Source organism: Sardina pilchardus, chromosome 1, assembly GCF_963854185.1.
Source record: "Sardina pilchardus chromosome 1, fSarPil1.1, whole genome shotgun sequence".
In the NCBI taxonomy this organism is placed as follows: domain Eukaryota; kingdom Metazoa; phylum Chordata; class Actinopteri; order Clupeiformes; family Clupeidae; genus Sardina; species Sardina pilchardus.
Window position 1 is genome coordinate 21,452,242 of NC_084994.1, and position 13,327 is coordinate 21,465,568.

The following is a 13,327-nucleotide window of genomic DNA, read 5'->3' on the forward strand; positions in this document are numbered from 1 at the left end:
TTATGAGTCTGATTTGATTTCACAGACAACTCCTGTTTTATAGCCATTCCTTTATGAAGGTGAAGACTATCCAAAATGAAATTGTGCATTCTCTTGTCTTTCCCAGAATGACTAGGACATCTGACCTCTGTGTCACTGTAACTTTTATACCTTAAAGAAACAGGATGTCATGGAATACTGATTGAGAGTGCATGTGTCCTTGCATTTGCTTAAATTTACTTAATTACCAGGCAAATACCACGGACCCTGACCTGACATCATCAAGGCAGGCTTCCCGAACCATGACAGCGTGGCCATATCAATCTAGCGCTGGGTCCCAAAACTATCTACACATTAAAGTTGATTCAGGACATGTGCGTCTAGGAGGCCAGATTGCGGTGAACTTCAATCTTCGAGTCAATGCCATACAGGACCATGACATCACTTACCTGGTGAGTTAACAATGGATATTATTTGTAATGTACAGTACAAACCATAAAGGCTCTGGTACAATTATATCATTATATGGCTCTGGTACAAACTCTATACCAAAGATTCTAGAACAGAGCTCTGTTCTAGCATCTTTGCTATACTGTATGATTTCCTTCTTCCCCTTCGTATCATTAATTATTAATGAATAGGTGATACATTTTTCAACCCTTTTATGTAAAATATATCTAAACTATGGCATGCAGTTGAGGAAAAACTAGTTTGACCTAAACATATTTCAGTCTAACTGAGTGTCTATTATTGTCTGTATGTCTGTCTGTCTGTCTGTTTCGGGTCATTCCACGTCAAATCAACCAGAGCGCACGCACTTGCGTCTCAAAAAAATCTGAAAAAAATACCAGACACACCCAGGAGACACTATGTAAAATGTTTTCGTGCTAAGATCAATACTTTTCAAGTAACAGGCAGTTTTACAGGGGGAGGGGGGTGTCAAATTTATTCTGCCCGCAGTGGGCCCACACGGGCATGTTTGCTGGGGATCGGCTGTTCAAAACATCAGCAGAGCAGGCTAGCCTAAGCTGAAATGTCCCAACCACATTGTTTCAAAATTCAAAACTCGCTGCTTTTATTGCATCGTATTCCATTAAAAGTCCTCAGTTTTGGTTTAAATTGTTTTAAATTGGGACTGGGAATTGAACTGTGAGAACAGTGAACTCCATAGGCTATTGCACTCGGAGCCACTTGCACTGCGAGACAATTGTTTTTGTAAGCAAACTGTGGAGATTAACCAAGAATATAACTTACTTGGGTTGATTGCTCAGCCCAACTGTTGACATTCTGTGCATGTCTGAAAGACTGTATTTCACAAATGAAACCAGTGCGAGTTGACTGCAGGGCAGCATTTGTTTTCACGGCGGTCCAGGGATTTCTCTCTCGGGAAATGTAAGCATGAAATCGGTGTCTGCCTAGGGACATATGGCTAGTGTATAGCTCCTCCACCTGGTTTACCCTGTAGCAGTGTTTTTTAAAAAAAGCCTGTTGACTACTGTATTGGACTTAATGGAACAAGTGCATGGAAAACGATGTGAAGAACGTGATTCGATACCATATAGGCTACAGCCAGTAGCCTACGTGAGTAACTTTATCCAAAGTCCTTTTAATAAGTGTCTCTGCTTTATCTCTGTGTTATCCAAATGTCTTAAAGTTAGCGAGGTACAGAGTCTGCTAACACATCAACACACAGAGCTGGCTGTTTTTTTTTTCACGGACCCGATATGATGGAAGTAGCTTCTCTCAACCTCTTCTCGCGCTGGCTGCCCCTTCTTGCTAGACGGGCTATATGGCTCTGGTAGGCCTAATATCAATCCAACAGAGGGGGGAAGAATATAATATGCCTGATGTCGAATTTGCAACAAATTATTCCGATTAAGTTGCAGTGTGGCTGCTGGCTGTGTTCAATTGGAAACTCATAAAAACTCGGGGGCGATTTTCATAAATTTCAACCCCAAGCACATAACCAGAAAATATGTTGTTTTTTTGACAACCTGGAGATAACGTTCTCTAAACGTTATTAGTAGGTTATTGAAAAACTAACCTCAGGGGAACCAAAAGCTACAATTCTTAAAGTTAGCAGAACGTTATTTGCTTGCTGGGCAGGCCCATAATTCAATCTGTAGGCTATTTTAGCTTTCAGTTTATCAGTAATTGTCTATGTTTTATATTGTCTTATACAAGTTAAATATGAGTTTCCCTTTGGGCTCATATCTTGTATCTTTACGATAGCTTCTAATGTATTACATTTCCAAAGATTTTCTCTGCTCATTTTTTAAATTTGTGTTGTTTGGCCAGTTCAATTTTGAAATTGATATTCAAACGTTAAAGTGATAGCCCAAGTGTTGCTGACATCAGAATGCATTCAGTATTTTCAAGTTTCAACTACAGTAATTTCCCGCATATAAGCCGCATTGTGTATAACCTGCAGGACAGTGTTTTATGCAAGTTAAAAGGAACAAAACCTTATTAGCACCATAACTCCCCCCTGTATTAACCTCATAGCTGAAGAAATTTTACAAAATCAATGTATAACCCGCGGCTAATAGTCAGGAAATTACGGTAATATTCTGAAATCCCATTCAACACAGTCATACTTGCCATGTGTATTCCTATGTTGCATTCAATGTTCTTGTTATATCCTGCTAGCATTTGAAGTCTCAGGTGTATTGTTGCCAATGTGCTTTTTCACATCAGATCGTGAGCAAGGGGCAAATTGTTGAATCAAATGGGATCACAAGTCAGGGCCAGAGTCTTCTGTCTCTGTACTTAACTGTGACCAAGGACATGGTCCCCTCCTTCCGCATCGTGGCGTACTACCACGTGGGTTCTGAGGTGGTGTCTGACTCAGTCTGGGTGGATGTGGAGAAAACCTGCATGGGAAAGGTTTGTGTAATATATCTATATAGAGGCATTTGGGAGCTTATATTGTACACAGATGTTATATACAATGTTTTTGTTTCTCTAATCAGTAATTAGTGGTCACATTTGGCATAATTTAGGTGCATAAAATGTATTCCAGTAATTACTCCAAAATCATTGTTTAGGTTAGATTTTGTAATAATAACATTACAAACATGTCTGAAAAAGTGTGTATTATGTGTATAAAGTCACACTTGCAGTCAGGGAACAAACAACATTTAATAAACAATTACATGAATGGTCATGCAATATTGTCAAACTAATTTTAAAAGTAGCTTGCACATAATGCAATGCTTTAGAAGTTTTATAAAAATGCATTTTCATGGTATTCTCTTTATGCACAGCTCAAGGTAGAAGTCATTCCTAAAGATACGAGATACAAGCCCAAAGGGAAACTTGGCCTGAAGATCACTGGAGACCCTGGAGCCAGAGTGGGTCTGGTGGCCGTGGATAAGGGAATCTATGTACTCAACAACAAGCACAGACTCACCCAGAGCAAGGTGTCAATATTTTGTCCTTGTAGTGGATAATCAGTATATCCCCACAGATAGTCTTTGTGCACAATATGAATGAGGGCAATATTGTATAAACCCCGGTTTCAAACATATTCTCTTACCCCTGATGTGAAGATGACACTTCAGTGTGACTCTGCTTATAACTAATGCAACATTGAGCACTTGTTAGACTCTTGCGGGGTTGAAGATATTGGAAATGCAGACATTTTGCACTACAACGTTTTGTCCTCTGCCTTCGAGTGGATTCTGTGATCTTCGTTAGGTGAAGACGGCACACTTTGATCTTTGCTACCCCAGGGCTAGTTTGCAATGCAACTTGCCATGGACAGTTAGCTTCAATTAACACCCGGATCTCCTTATATGGGCAAAGATGGCAGTTTTGATTCCTTTTTGTAGCCAAACTTCAGAGGTCTATTAGTGACCTCGCTCCAACACCAAACAGGAAGGGGCAAAATAGGCGACAGCTGTAGCCTGTATGATTATTCGTTATTCAATTTCTTATAAATTATTAGTCAGCTATTCTACGTGACAGAACAACTCTATCTCTAAGGGATGTCACACATGAATGACTTGATATGAGTAGGCTAGTGTATATGAGTTCCTGTTGATATATAGTGCACGATGGAAATTATTTGAAGGAATCTAGTTGCAGTCTTGTAAATAGTGGCCCACAGTCTTTGCAAAATCATAATCTGGCTTGTGACTAGACTGTCACTAGAAACTCTATGAATTGTCTTTAGATGTGAGAGGGTCTGAGACTGCAGTCTTTCAAAAATCTTGCAAAGCCTGTCAGTGTAAGGTAGGCTTAACTTGAGTTAATGGAAGTGAAAGTATACACTACATTCAAGCCATTTCATAATGAAAACAAGCAAATTTGGCTGCCAGTGCATCAATAACACAAGGTTAGATTTGATTAGATGAGCAGTTTTTGCAGTGACTGAAATAGATTTTTTAAGAAGTCTACAATTTCAAAAAATATGGTATGTGCCAGTATCTGCTTGTTTTCAAACAGATCTGGGACACTGTTGAGAATCTCGATCCTGCCTGCACTGCTGGCAGTGGTAAAGACAGTATGGGGGTTTTCTATGATGCTGGACTGGTATTTCAGACCAATGCTGCTGGAGGAACGGCAGTCCGCAAAGGTAATGCATAGCAAGGAACAGTACAATAATAGTATACATTGGTGACTGGGGGTGAAACATATCGCTACCTGGGGGTTTTTAAAGGTGAAAGTACAAATCTTGAGCAAAGTTCTCCTTGGGATTGAGAGTATCAAAAGTGGTGGAGAATTTCAATGTATATTGTACTATGGTGTTTCCATAGATCCCACCTGTCAGACCCAGGCGAAAAGGAGACGGCGAGCTGTCACTATAATGGAGGTCCAGACCACAGCAGGCAAGCAGATTATTTTTTTCACTTTATAGGATTGAACTCATCTAATCTAAACTATCATATGCCTATGTGCCTGTTCATTCACTCTAATCACTTGTACCTACCTACCTGTACCTGTACTTACCTGACTGTTCATCCAACCGTCCGGTCCGTCCATCCATCATTTCGCTGGTTTCGCTCCTCAGCCAAAAATTATACCGGAGAGGAGAGGCAGTGTTGCGTTGACGGAATGAAGAAGAACACACTGGGCTACTCCTGCGAGCGCCGAGCCGAGTTCATCTTGGACGGCCCAGCGTGTGAAGCGGCCTTCCTGAAGTGCTGCAGGATAATGTCTGAACACCGTGATGAGGAGAGGGAGGACATCCTCCAGCTGGCTCGCAGTAAGCACCTCATTACAATTTTCACTTCCTTTATTTCTTTTCCCAACGTGATAAATCAAATAGGCTATTTGTGCAGTCAACTACAACCTGAATTCTAAAAAAAATTGGGGCAATTTGTGAAACATGAATAAAAAAAAAAATGCTATGATTTACAAATATATTTAATTGATAATAGTTCAAAGACAACATATCAATTGTTGAAGGAAATTTGACTATTTAATGGAATATATCAGCACATTTTCAATTTGATGCCAGCAACCCATTTCAAAACAGTTGGGATGGGTCACAGAAATTCAGGATTTTGTCAGGGAAAAGTAATGGAATTTAACATTTAACATTTAACATCCTTTCAGACAGACGTGAATTTACGCAATGTTCACGGAGATTATACGGTAGTTTTTTTTTCGTTGTGCTGTCTGAATGCATATGTCCGCATATCTACTATCGGAACTTTTCCTGCTGCCGACCTAGTCATGTTTCCGTAATGTTGCCGCCACAGCTGCTATTTGAACAACAATCGCGGAAAAAATCTGCACTTGTCAGTGATGATCAAGGGAAGTATTACGTGTATTTAAAGTGCCCGTTATCACTGAACAGTTAGCCTACATCTCTCTAACACGCTGCAGATCTGTTTCAACCTCACTCTGACCGTCACTACGGTCTAAAAAGAGATGGTGACGGTCATCCCTCGGTCTCACAGATCCATAGTTACCTTCGTAACCTACAGTAATGCAGCAAGGCTACTCCTGGTGTGAAAAGTACACTCGCATGCACAGCTGTCAGTGCGGCCGCATTTATTTGGCGTCATTATCTGCCCAGCGAACTAAAGCCCAATTGACGGAAATTCTACATTAGATGTGAACAACAGGTGGGCGTATACATTGCGCATATATGTGTTGGGAAAGTTCACTTTCTCCATGAACTAGTTCAGTTCATCGTTCACAAATTTTAAAATGAACTAGTTCAGTTCATAGTTCATAATTCCAAATTATGAACGAAGTTCACAGCTCCAAAAAATGAACTAATGCAGTTAATTTTTTCAATATGTTGCAAACTATAGGCTACTCTTTCAAAATTGTTGCCACAGCCAGCAAATGTTTCATTAGTTTTCATGAAATAGCCATTTTCAGACAGGTTTTATGCACATTCTGCTATAATTGCTTGCCACATTTCTGACGGTAGCGGAAATTCAGATATGAAGCATGCGAAATGTATACGGCCTCTGTTTGTTCACATCTAATTTAGAATTTCCATCAATTGGGCTTTGGTTCGCTGGGCAGAAATGCGGCCGCGCTGTCAGAAGACTGTTTTTACACCGGGAGAGGAGGATACCTTGCTGCATTAGCTGTAGCGTGAGAGATGGAACTGTTCACTGACATGGGGTGCTTTAAACGGCTACACGTAATACTTCACTTGACTTGATCATCAAGTGCGATTTTTTCCGCGATTGCATGCAGGCATAGGCTGTAGGCCTAGCAGCTGTGGCGGCAATATTACGGAAACATAGGTTGGCAGCAGGAAAGATTCCGGTAAAGGTGAAGGCTATACAGAAATATGAATTCAGACATAGAATCTGGCATAGACAAAGAAGCACACGCAACGGTTGGGCAACACTTTAGTGCTATTAACGGTGCGTTTTTTGCCTGAACCTAACTAAATTAAAAAAAAGTGAACGTGACGTTCACAGACACCAGAATGAACGCGTTCACAGTATCGTTCATCAGGCAGAAATACAGTTCGTTCAGTTCACGTTCACCAAAATTATGAACGAGTTCATGAACTTTCGTTCAATGAACGCGTTCAGGCACAACAATGCATATATGCTTAATGTCTGAATGACCGCTACCGTCAGAAATGTGGTAGGCCTAAGCAATTATCGCAAAATGTGCGCAAAACCTGTCTGAAAAGGGCTTTAGAGTGGGAACGTGAAAGGATCTATACACTATATTGCCAAAAGTATTCACTAACCTGCCTTGACTCACATATGAAGTTCGTGCATCCCATCCTTAATCCATAGGGTGACTTTGTATTGTTCCACCCTTTGCAGCTACAACAGCTTCAACTCTTCTGGGAAGACTTTTCACAAGGTTTAGGAGTGTATTTATGTGATTCTTCGATCATTCTTTCAGAAGCGTATTTTTGAGGTCACACACTGATGACCTTACAGTATATACAGTAAGAGGTTCCAATGCAGTAACCGTGGCAGCAGCAGGCTGTTGCAAGGGCCAATTAGAACCAAGAGGTTTTAGGTTGTCGTTTGTCCCCTCTGCCATTAGACTTTTTAAGGAAAGACACAGGTCAAAATAATTAATTGTTTTGTCTATTCTTATAACACTGCATTTTAATTTAGTGTGATCTTAATTCATTTTAATTATGGAATGTCAGGCTTATGTGCTCCAAGCCTGCTACTGAAGATTAGTGTACCTTTCTGTTGTTGTTGTGGTGGTGGTGGTGGTGGTGGTTGTGGCTGTTGTTGTTATTGTTGTGGTTGTTGTGGTTGTTGTGTGTGTTTAAGGGATTATATGCCTATGTGTCTGAAATGTGCACTTTGACCAAACAAAATGCCCAACTTATACTTTGTATTAGTATACTTTGACTTTGACTTTGACTTAGACTTAGACTTAGAGACTATGACCACTACAGTCAGACTGCTAATGAAAGTCTGATATGCATGGTTCCGCTATGTTTGAGTAATTTCTTGATTTCTTTCTTCCTGTGTTAATAGGTGATCTTGAGGAGGAGGATGACCTGATGGATGAGTTGATTGAGGACTTAACATCACGTTCAAATTTCCCTGAGAGCTGGCTTTGGAAAGAAGTGTCCTTTGACACATGTTCAAAAAGAGTCTGGTTAGACTAATTTATTGTCTACTTTATTGTTGTTACAATTGTATACAATCTATATTACAGTTTTTCCTCAATTACTTTGGTAGATTTCTCAGATCAGAATTGAAATTCTCAAAACTACCAGTTCAATCTTCACATCATTGTGTCACTTGTGCACATCAACAAAAGCAGTTTCTCATTGTTTTGAACAAGTTGTAATTGTTTTGGTACATCCATGCAAATTAATATGTACAATTATCTGCTGAATAGTCTCATCCCCACAACCTTTAGGCAATAATTCATACATGCAAAATGATTAAACAAGTTGTCATATGATAATGTGTTGCCCAAAAGACAGGAACATCAGGTTAGTGCAGTACTTCCTGTAGACAATCCACAGACCAATGTCATGCCTGCAAGTTTACTTAAAGTTTACTTTAAAAATGATCTGTAGTTGAATGAATATAACTCCAACCAATCTATCAATTTAAGAGTTACCAAATGAATAGAATGGACACTACACTAACCAAATTTTATACAACTAGTTTAGATTATGATTAATAATTAAAATGAAAGTTTATTCTCACTCAAATATCTTTCGTGTTTCTCATGCAAACAATGCCAAACTCGACGCCACAATCGCCGGTGCCCGTAGCAAGAAACTGAAAGTCAGTCAGACAAATGTGATGGGAAGACCCACAGACATTCAAATAATTGATTGATTGATTGATTGATGTACAGTGACTTCATGTGAATTGACCACATTGTGTATAAACAGCAGGACAGTGTTTTATGCAATTTTGCAAAATCAATGTATAAACCTTGACTAATATTTGGGAAATTATGATAGATAGATAGATAGATAGATAGATAGATGGATAGATAGATAGATAGATATTCATTCCCTTCCACAGAATGTTTAACCCTTTCCTCCCATGGGCTTTCTTTAATTTTCTCTAGTGAGAGGACTGAAACGGTTTTTTTCCCAGACTCCATAACATCCTGGCAATTTACTGCTATCAGCCTCTCTGACAATGGTAGGATCCATCCATATATTCAAACACTCTTATCTTCTCACTTCACCTCCTAGCCTGCCTTACATGTTCTAACCTGATCCAACCTGTTTATGATCTATCTGCAGGTATTTGTGTGTCAGACACCCTGAGTATGGATATTAATATGGACTTTTTCATTGACTTGAAGTTGCCCTACTCTGCTGTGAGACATGAGCAGATTGAGATCAGGGCCATCATTCACAACCAGTTGCAAGAATCCATGGATGTAGGCACTTTTTTTCTCTGTAGAATTGAGTTTGTAGTTAGTAGATTGTCAATTCTGGCTATCACCATACTAAGCTCAATATTTTAAGATTGAACATTAGTATGGGAAGGCTGCGCTTTGTTTCTACTACACAAGAGGCGTGATCAATGGGCATCCTTCAAATGACTCTATACACTTGGATAGTCCTTCAACCAATCAGAGCAACGATCCTGTAGGTCTTTTGGATAAGCTAGTTTCTGATTGGAGCCAAAGGTTCTGGCAGGGAACAGAGGAGATAGATGTGCAGGTTTCCAGCCTGAGCTGCCGGGTGACATCCAAATTTGCTGGAAGTTCAGGCAGGGTTCACCCAGCTTATAGATTGTCCTTAACAGTAGACATTCTACAGTGTATGAAATGACTAATTCTTTGTAAAGAGCTGTTGCAATATAGCTAATTTCCCCAGCGGTTGAGGCAACAAAAGCATCTCAAATCAAATCAATAAAATCAAATCAGCCATGTATACTTGCGTATACAAGGAATTTGGTTTCTGCATTTATCCCATCCGTGAATTAGTGAAGTTAGTAGGTTAGGTGCCTTGCTCAAGAGCACTTCAGCTGTGGACTGGTTGGGGATCGAACCAGCAACCCTCCGCCTCCGGTCATAAGCTCGAAGCCAGTAGGCCACGGCTGCCCCGCACATCTATCACAGAAATTCCAAGTACATTGTTTGCACAAAGAGTAAGGGAATTTAACTAACACTACAACAAAATGCTTTGGCGCATTGTTACGATTAACATTGTGTCATCATAATAGTCAATATTGACTGTTTCTATCTAGCTAGTCAAAATTGGTGTTCTGAATCAGCTGTCCCTGTTTGAATACACTTCAGACACGGCAAACTCTCCCCAGGTTGGTCACATCTTGGGCCCTCTCTGTGACATTGTGAAACGCTGTATATGGGTCGTGTACAGTATGGTTAAAGCACATGTATGCATGTCTTTTTCCTCATAATACCATGCAACTGTAAAGTCTACCGCCTTCAATAGTGTTATGTATGTATGACCTCTAAAGTTTGCCTACAAAAAAGCCCCAAAGCCACCATCTTTGCCAAAAAAAAGTTATCTGGATTTCCTTATATGGGCAATAATGGCAGCTTTGGGATCTTTTTGTAAGACAACTTCAGAGGTCTGTAGAGTGGAAGGTGGGTGGCCATTTCACAGAACAGCCTTCTCTGCTTACAGGTACGAGTAGAATGGTACAGTGTTAAAGGCGTGTGCAGTGTTGCCTCCGTATCTGGGAAGAGCAGGACCACAGTACATGTGGATGAGAGGTCGACCTTTGCAGTGCCTTTTGTGATTGTGCCCATTGGTGAGCCAGGCAAATATACCATTGAGGTTAAAGCAATAGCAATGGTGTCTGGTGCATATCTTGCTGATGGAATCAAGAAGAACTTGCTGGTAGTGGTGAGTCTCCTTCCTAAATCTACAGGGCTAATTAGATTAGATTACTCTGGAAGTGTGGGAATTCAAAAAATGGGATTGTATGTTCTGAGTTAAAGGGGTGATAGAATGCAAAACCGAATTTACTTAAGTATAGTTCGGTTTGAAAAATAAACATACATGGAACTTAAAAATGTCATTGTCGCCTCTTTCGTATTGAAATCTCACAACTTGAAACTGCCATGGTAAAATGGTTGAATCACAATGAAGTGAATAGGTAATGACAACTCAGTGGCTGCACCTTATTTGGCTCTGGTCTGTACCTCTGTAATGTCACCAACATTTACACACACAAGCCCACATCCAGCTTCACACAGCAGCAGCAGCAGCTCTCTCACTGGGATTTTTATTACACCAGACTTCAATAAGCTGGATGATTCAACATTTACTTGAAAATAATGTAACAAAAAGTTGCGATTTGTCTTTGTAGTTTTTTTAATGAACATTAACTTTGTCCTTTCTGGCTCAGGTCCCCATCCCTTGTTCCCCAACACTACACTTCACCACACAGATTGTGTCACACATCATGCATTCTAACAACATTCACGCACATACCATTACACACACAACACGAGTTCCCTGTGATTTTTACACTCTATGCTGTGGGTAGGGAGTAGGGAATACAGTGCAAGGACCCTTGTGACCGGAATGCTATAGCTAACATTCCCATTGATACTGACTGGGGTTAAGCTTGTAATGCCAAGTGCTGTTCCCATAATGTCACCTCAAACTAGCATAGTTAGCTAATATGATCAGCAAGGTTGTCAGTGTTAGCCACTCTACTGTGCCTCTACTAGGCTGAAGTGCCATTAGAGAAAATGTAGGTAGGCCTATAAAAGAAAAATTCTTCCTCAGGATTTAATCCTTTCTCCAATTCTGTCTCAATCATGTACACCCCCATGTGTAGGCTAAATTGGCTTTGGAGCATAATATAGCAGATCTTGAAATTGTCAGGCTGAATGGTTAATTTATTGCATATTGCCATCGACTTTACAGGAGTTTGTAGAGTGAACCTTTATCATGTGACAAAAACGAGACAAGACGCAACACAAATGCTGGTCATGTGACGATGACTATAATTAAATGTTTAATGCATATTGTTAAATAAACGAATAAAAAACAAGACTATTTGTGGCTTACAAAATGAAAACTATGCTAAAATGTCTTTTCGTTGACCAAAAGGAGACAAAACAAAATGTCATAATATTATTTTGTCTAATTTAGTCGCATTATTATTATTATTATTATTATTATTATTTTGCAGCAAGACTGAAACTTGACTAGACTAAAAAGAGTATGAATGCGACTAAAACTAATAAAAACTAATATGACAGCTTGACACAAAGACTAGACTAAAACTAAAACAGGCTGCCAAAAACAACACTAGCTGCTAGGTATTTAATTATTAATGAGGATGTCCAGAAAACCATGAGGGAGGCCCTTAATCTGACAAAACAGACCATTTTATTCTCCATCTTAATTATAGGATTGTAATCTGGGTTTGTGAAATAACATCTGAGCATTTTTTGAACAGACCTAAGTTGGCATACCCTTTGCGTTAAAGTCTAACTCCGGCGAAAATGCACCAAAAGGTGTTTTGAAAATACATCAACTAAGCCATAGAGACGGTATTTTTCATTTATCAAGCACCACAGAGCACCATGCCCAAAATCGCAAACAGTAGATTAGCTCAAGCAGGTGACTAACGCTTTCAAAACAGCATTTATTGACCACTAATATTGCTCAAAACAGCACCAAACTGTGTCAGTAGCTTGCCCCGGGTCCCACTTCAACACACTTTAACATCATAGAACAAGGTAAAATGCTTTGTTCATCCGTTGTGTCACTCCTTTAATGCTTTGTGGTTAAACTTTTTTTTTTACATTTTGACGCCTCACTTTCCTTTTCAGCCTGAAGGTGTTCGTAAAACAATTTCAGAAACAATTGTGTTGGACCCTTCCACCAATGGTAATGTGTTCTTCTCATCTAAATTGCCATATTTTCAGCAGTGTCGAATGATGTGTTTCTTCTTCCTCACTGCTGAGGATGTTATACAGAAATAAGTAATGAGAACTTAATTGATCTGCCGTTTCTACTATGCATAACATATGAAAAAACTATGTTTTATGAAGGTGTTACATTTTCTTCTATTTTAACAGGTGGAAGCCAGACAAGGAAAATCTCTGCTATAGGGTCAAAACAGAAACTACCTGACAGCCCGTCAAATACATACATCACAGCTCAAGGTAAAACTACCGAAAATTTGAGGATGTGTGACTGTTCAATCTGGCAACAGCACAACTTCAATAATCAATCGATTTAAACTAAAAATCACCTCAAAACCCATTTCTTCAACATCACTTTTTTCCCCCACCCTCTCTCTCTCTTATTTTCCTATCTACTCTCTTGTGTTGTTGTTTTTTGAGTATCTGTATGTGTTTGCATATATGCATGTATGTGTATATATATATATATATATATATATATATTGTCCTTTTGTATCCTTTTTGTTCTCTGTTTTTGTAAAACGTCTTTGGGTACCTAGAAAAACGCTAT

General features: G+C 39.5%; 1 protein-coding gene across 1 annotated transcript in view; it reads left to right on the forward strand.

Moving 5' to 3' along the window:
• Positions 1 to 13,327, forward strand: part of LOC134077182 (complement C3-like) — a 37,500-nt gene that overhangs the window by 22,152 nt on the left and 2,021 nt on the right. The window contains exons 12-23 of the mRNA XM_062532624.1: positions 231 to 431; positions 2,677 to 2,865; positions 3,246 to 3,401; positions 4,429 to 4,558; positions 4,740 to 4,811; positions 4,994 to 5,188; positions 7,914 to 8,037; positions 8,974 to 9,050; positions 9,155 to 9,294; positions 10,514 to 10,735; positions 12,682 to 12,739; positions 12,931 to 13,017. Of these exons, the coding sequence (XP_062388608.1) occupies positions 231 to 431; positions 2,677 to 2,865; positions 3,246 to 3,401; positions 4,429 to 4,558; positions 4,740 to 4,811; positions 4,994 to 5,188; positions 7,914 to 8,037; positions 8,974 to 9,050; positions 9,155 to 9,294; positions 10,514 to 10,735; positions 12,682 to 12,739; positions 12,931 to 13,017 (1,651 nt within the window). The remainder of the gene's footprint in view (positions 1 to 230; positions 432 to 2,676; positions 2,866 to 3,245; positions 3,402 to 4,428; positions 4,559 to 4,739; positions 4,812 to 4,993; positions 5,189 to 7,913; positions 8,038 to 8,973; positions 9,051 to 9,154; positions 9,295 to 10,513; positions 10,736 to 12,681; positions 12,740 to 12,930; positions 13,018 to 13,327) is intronic.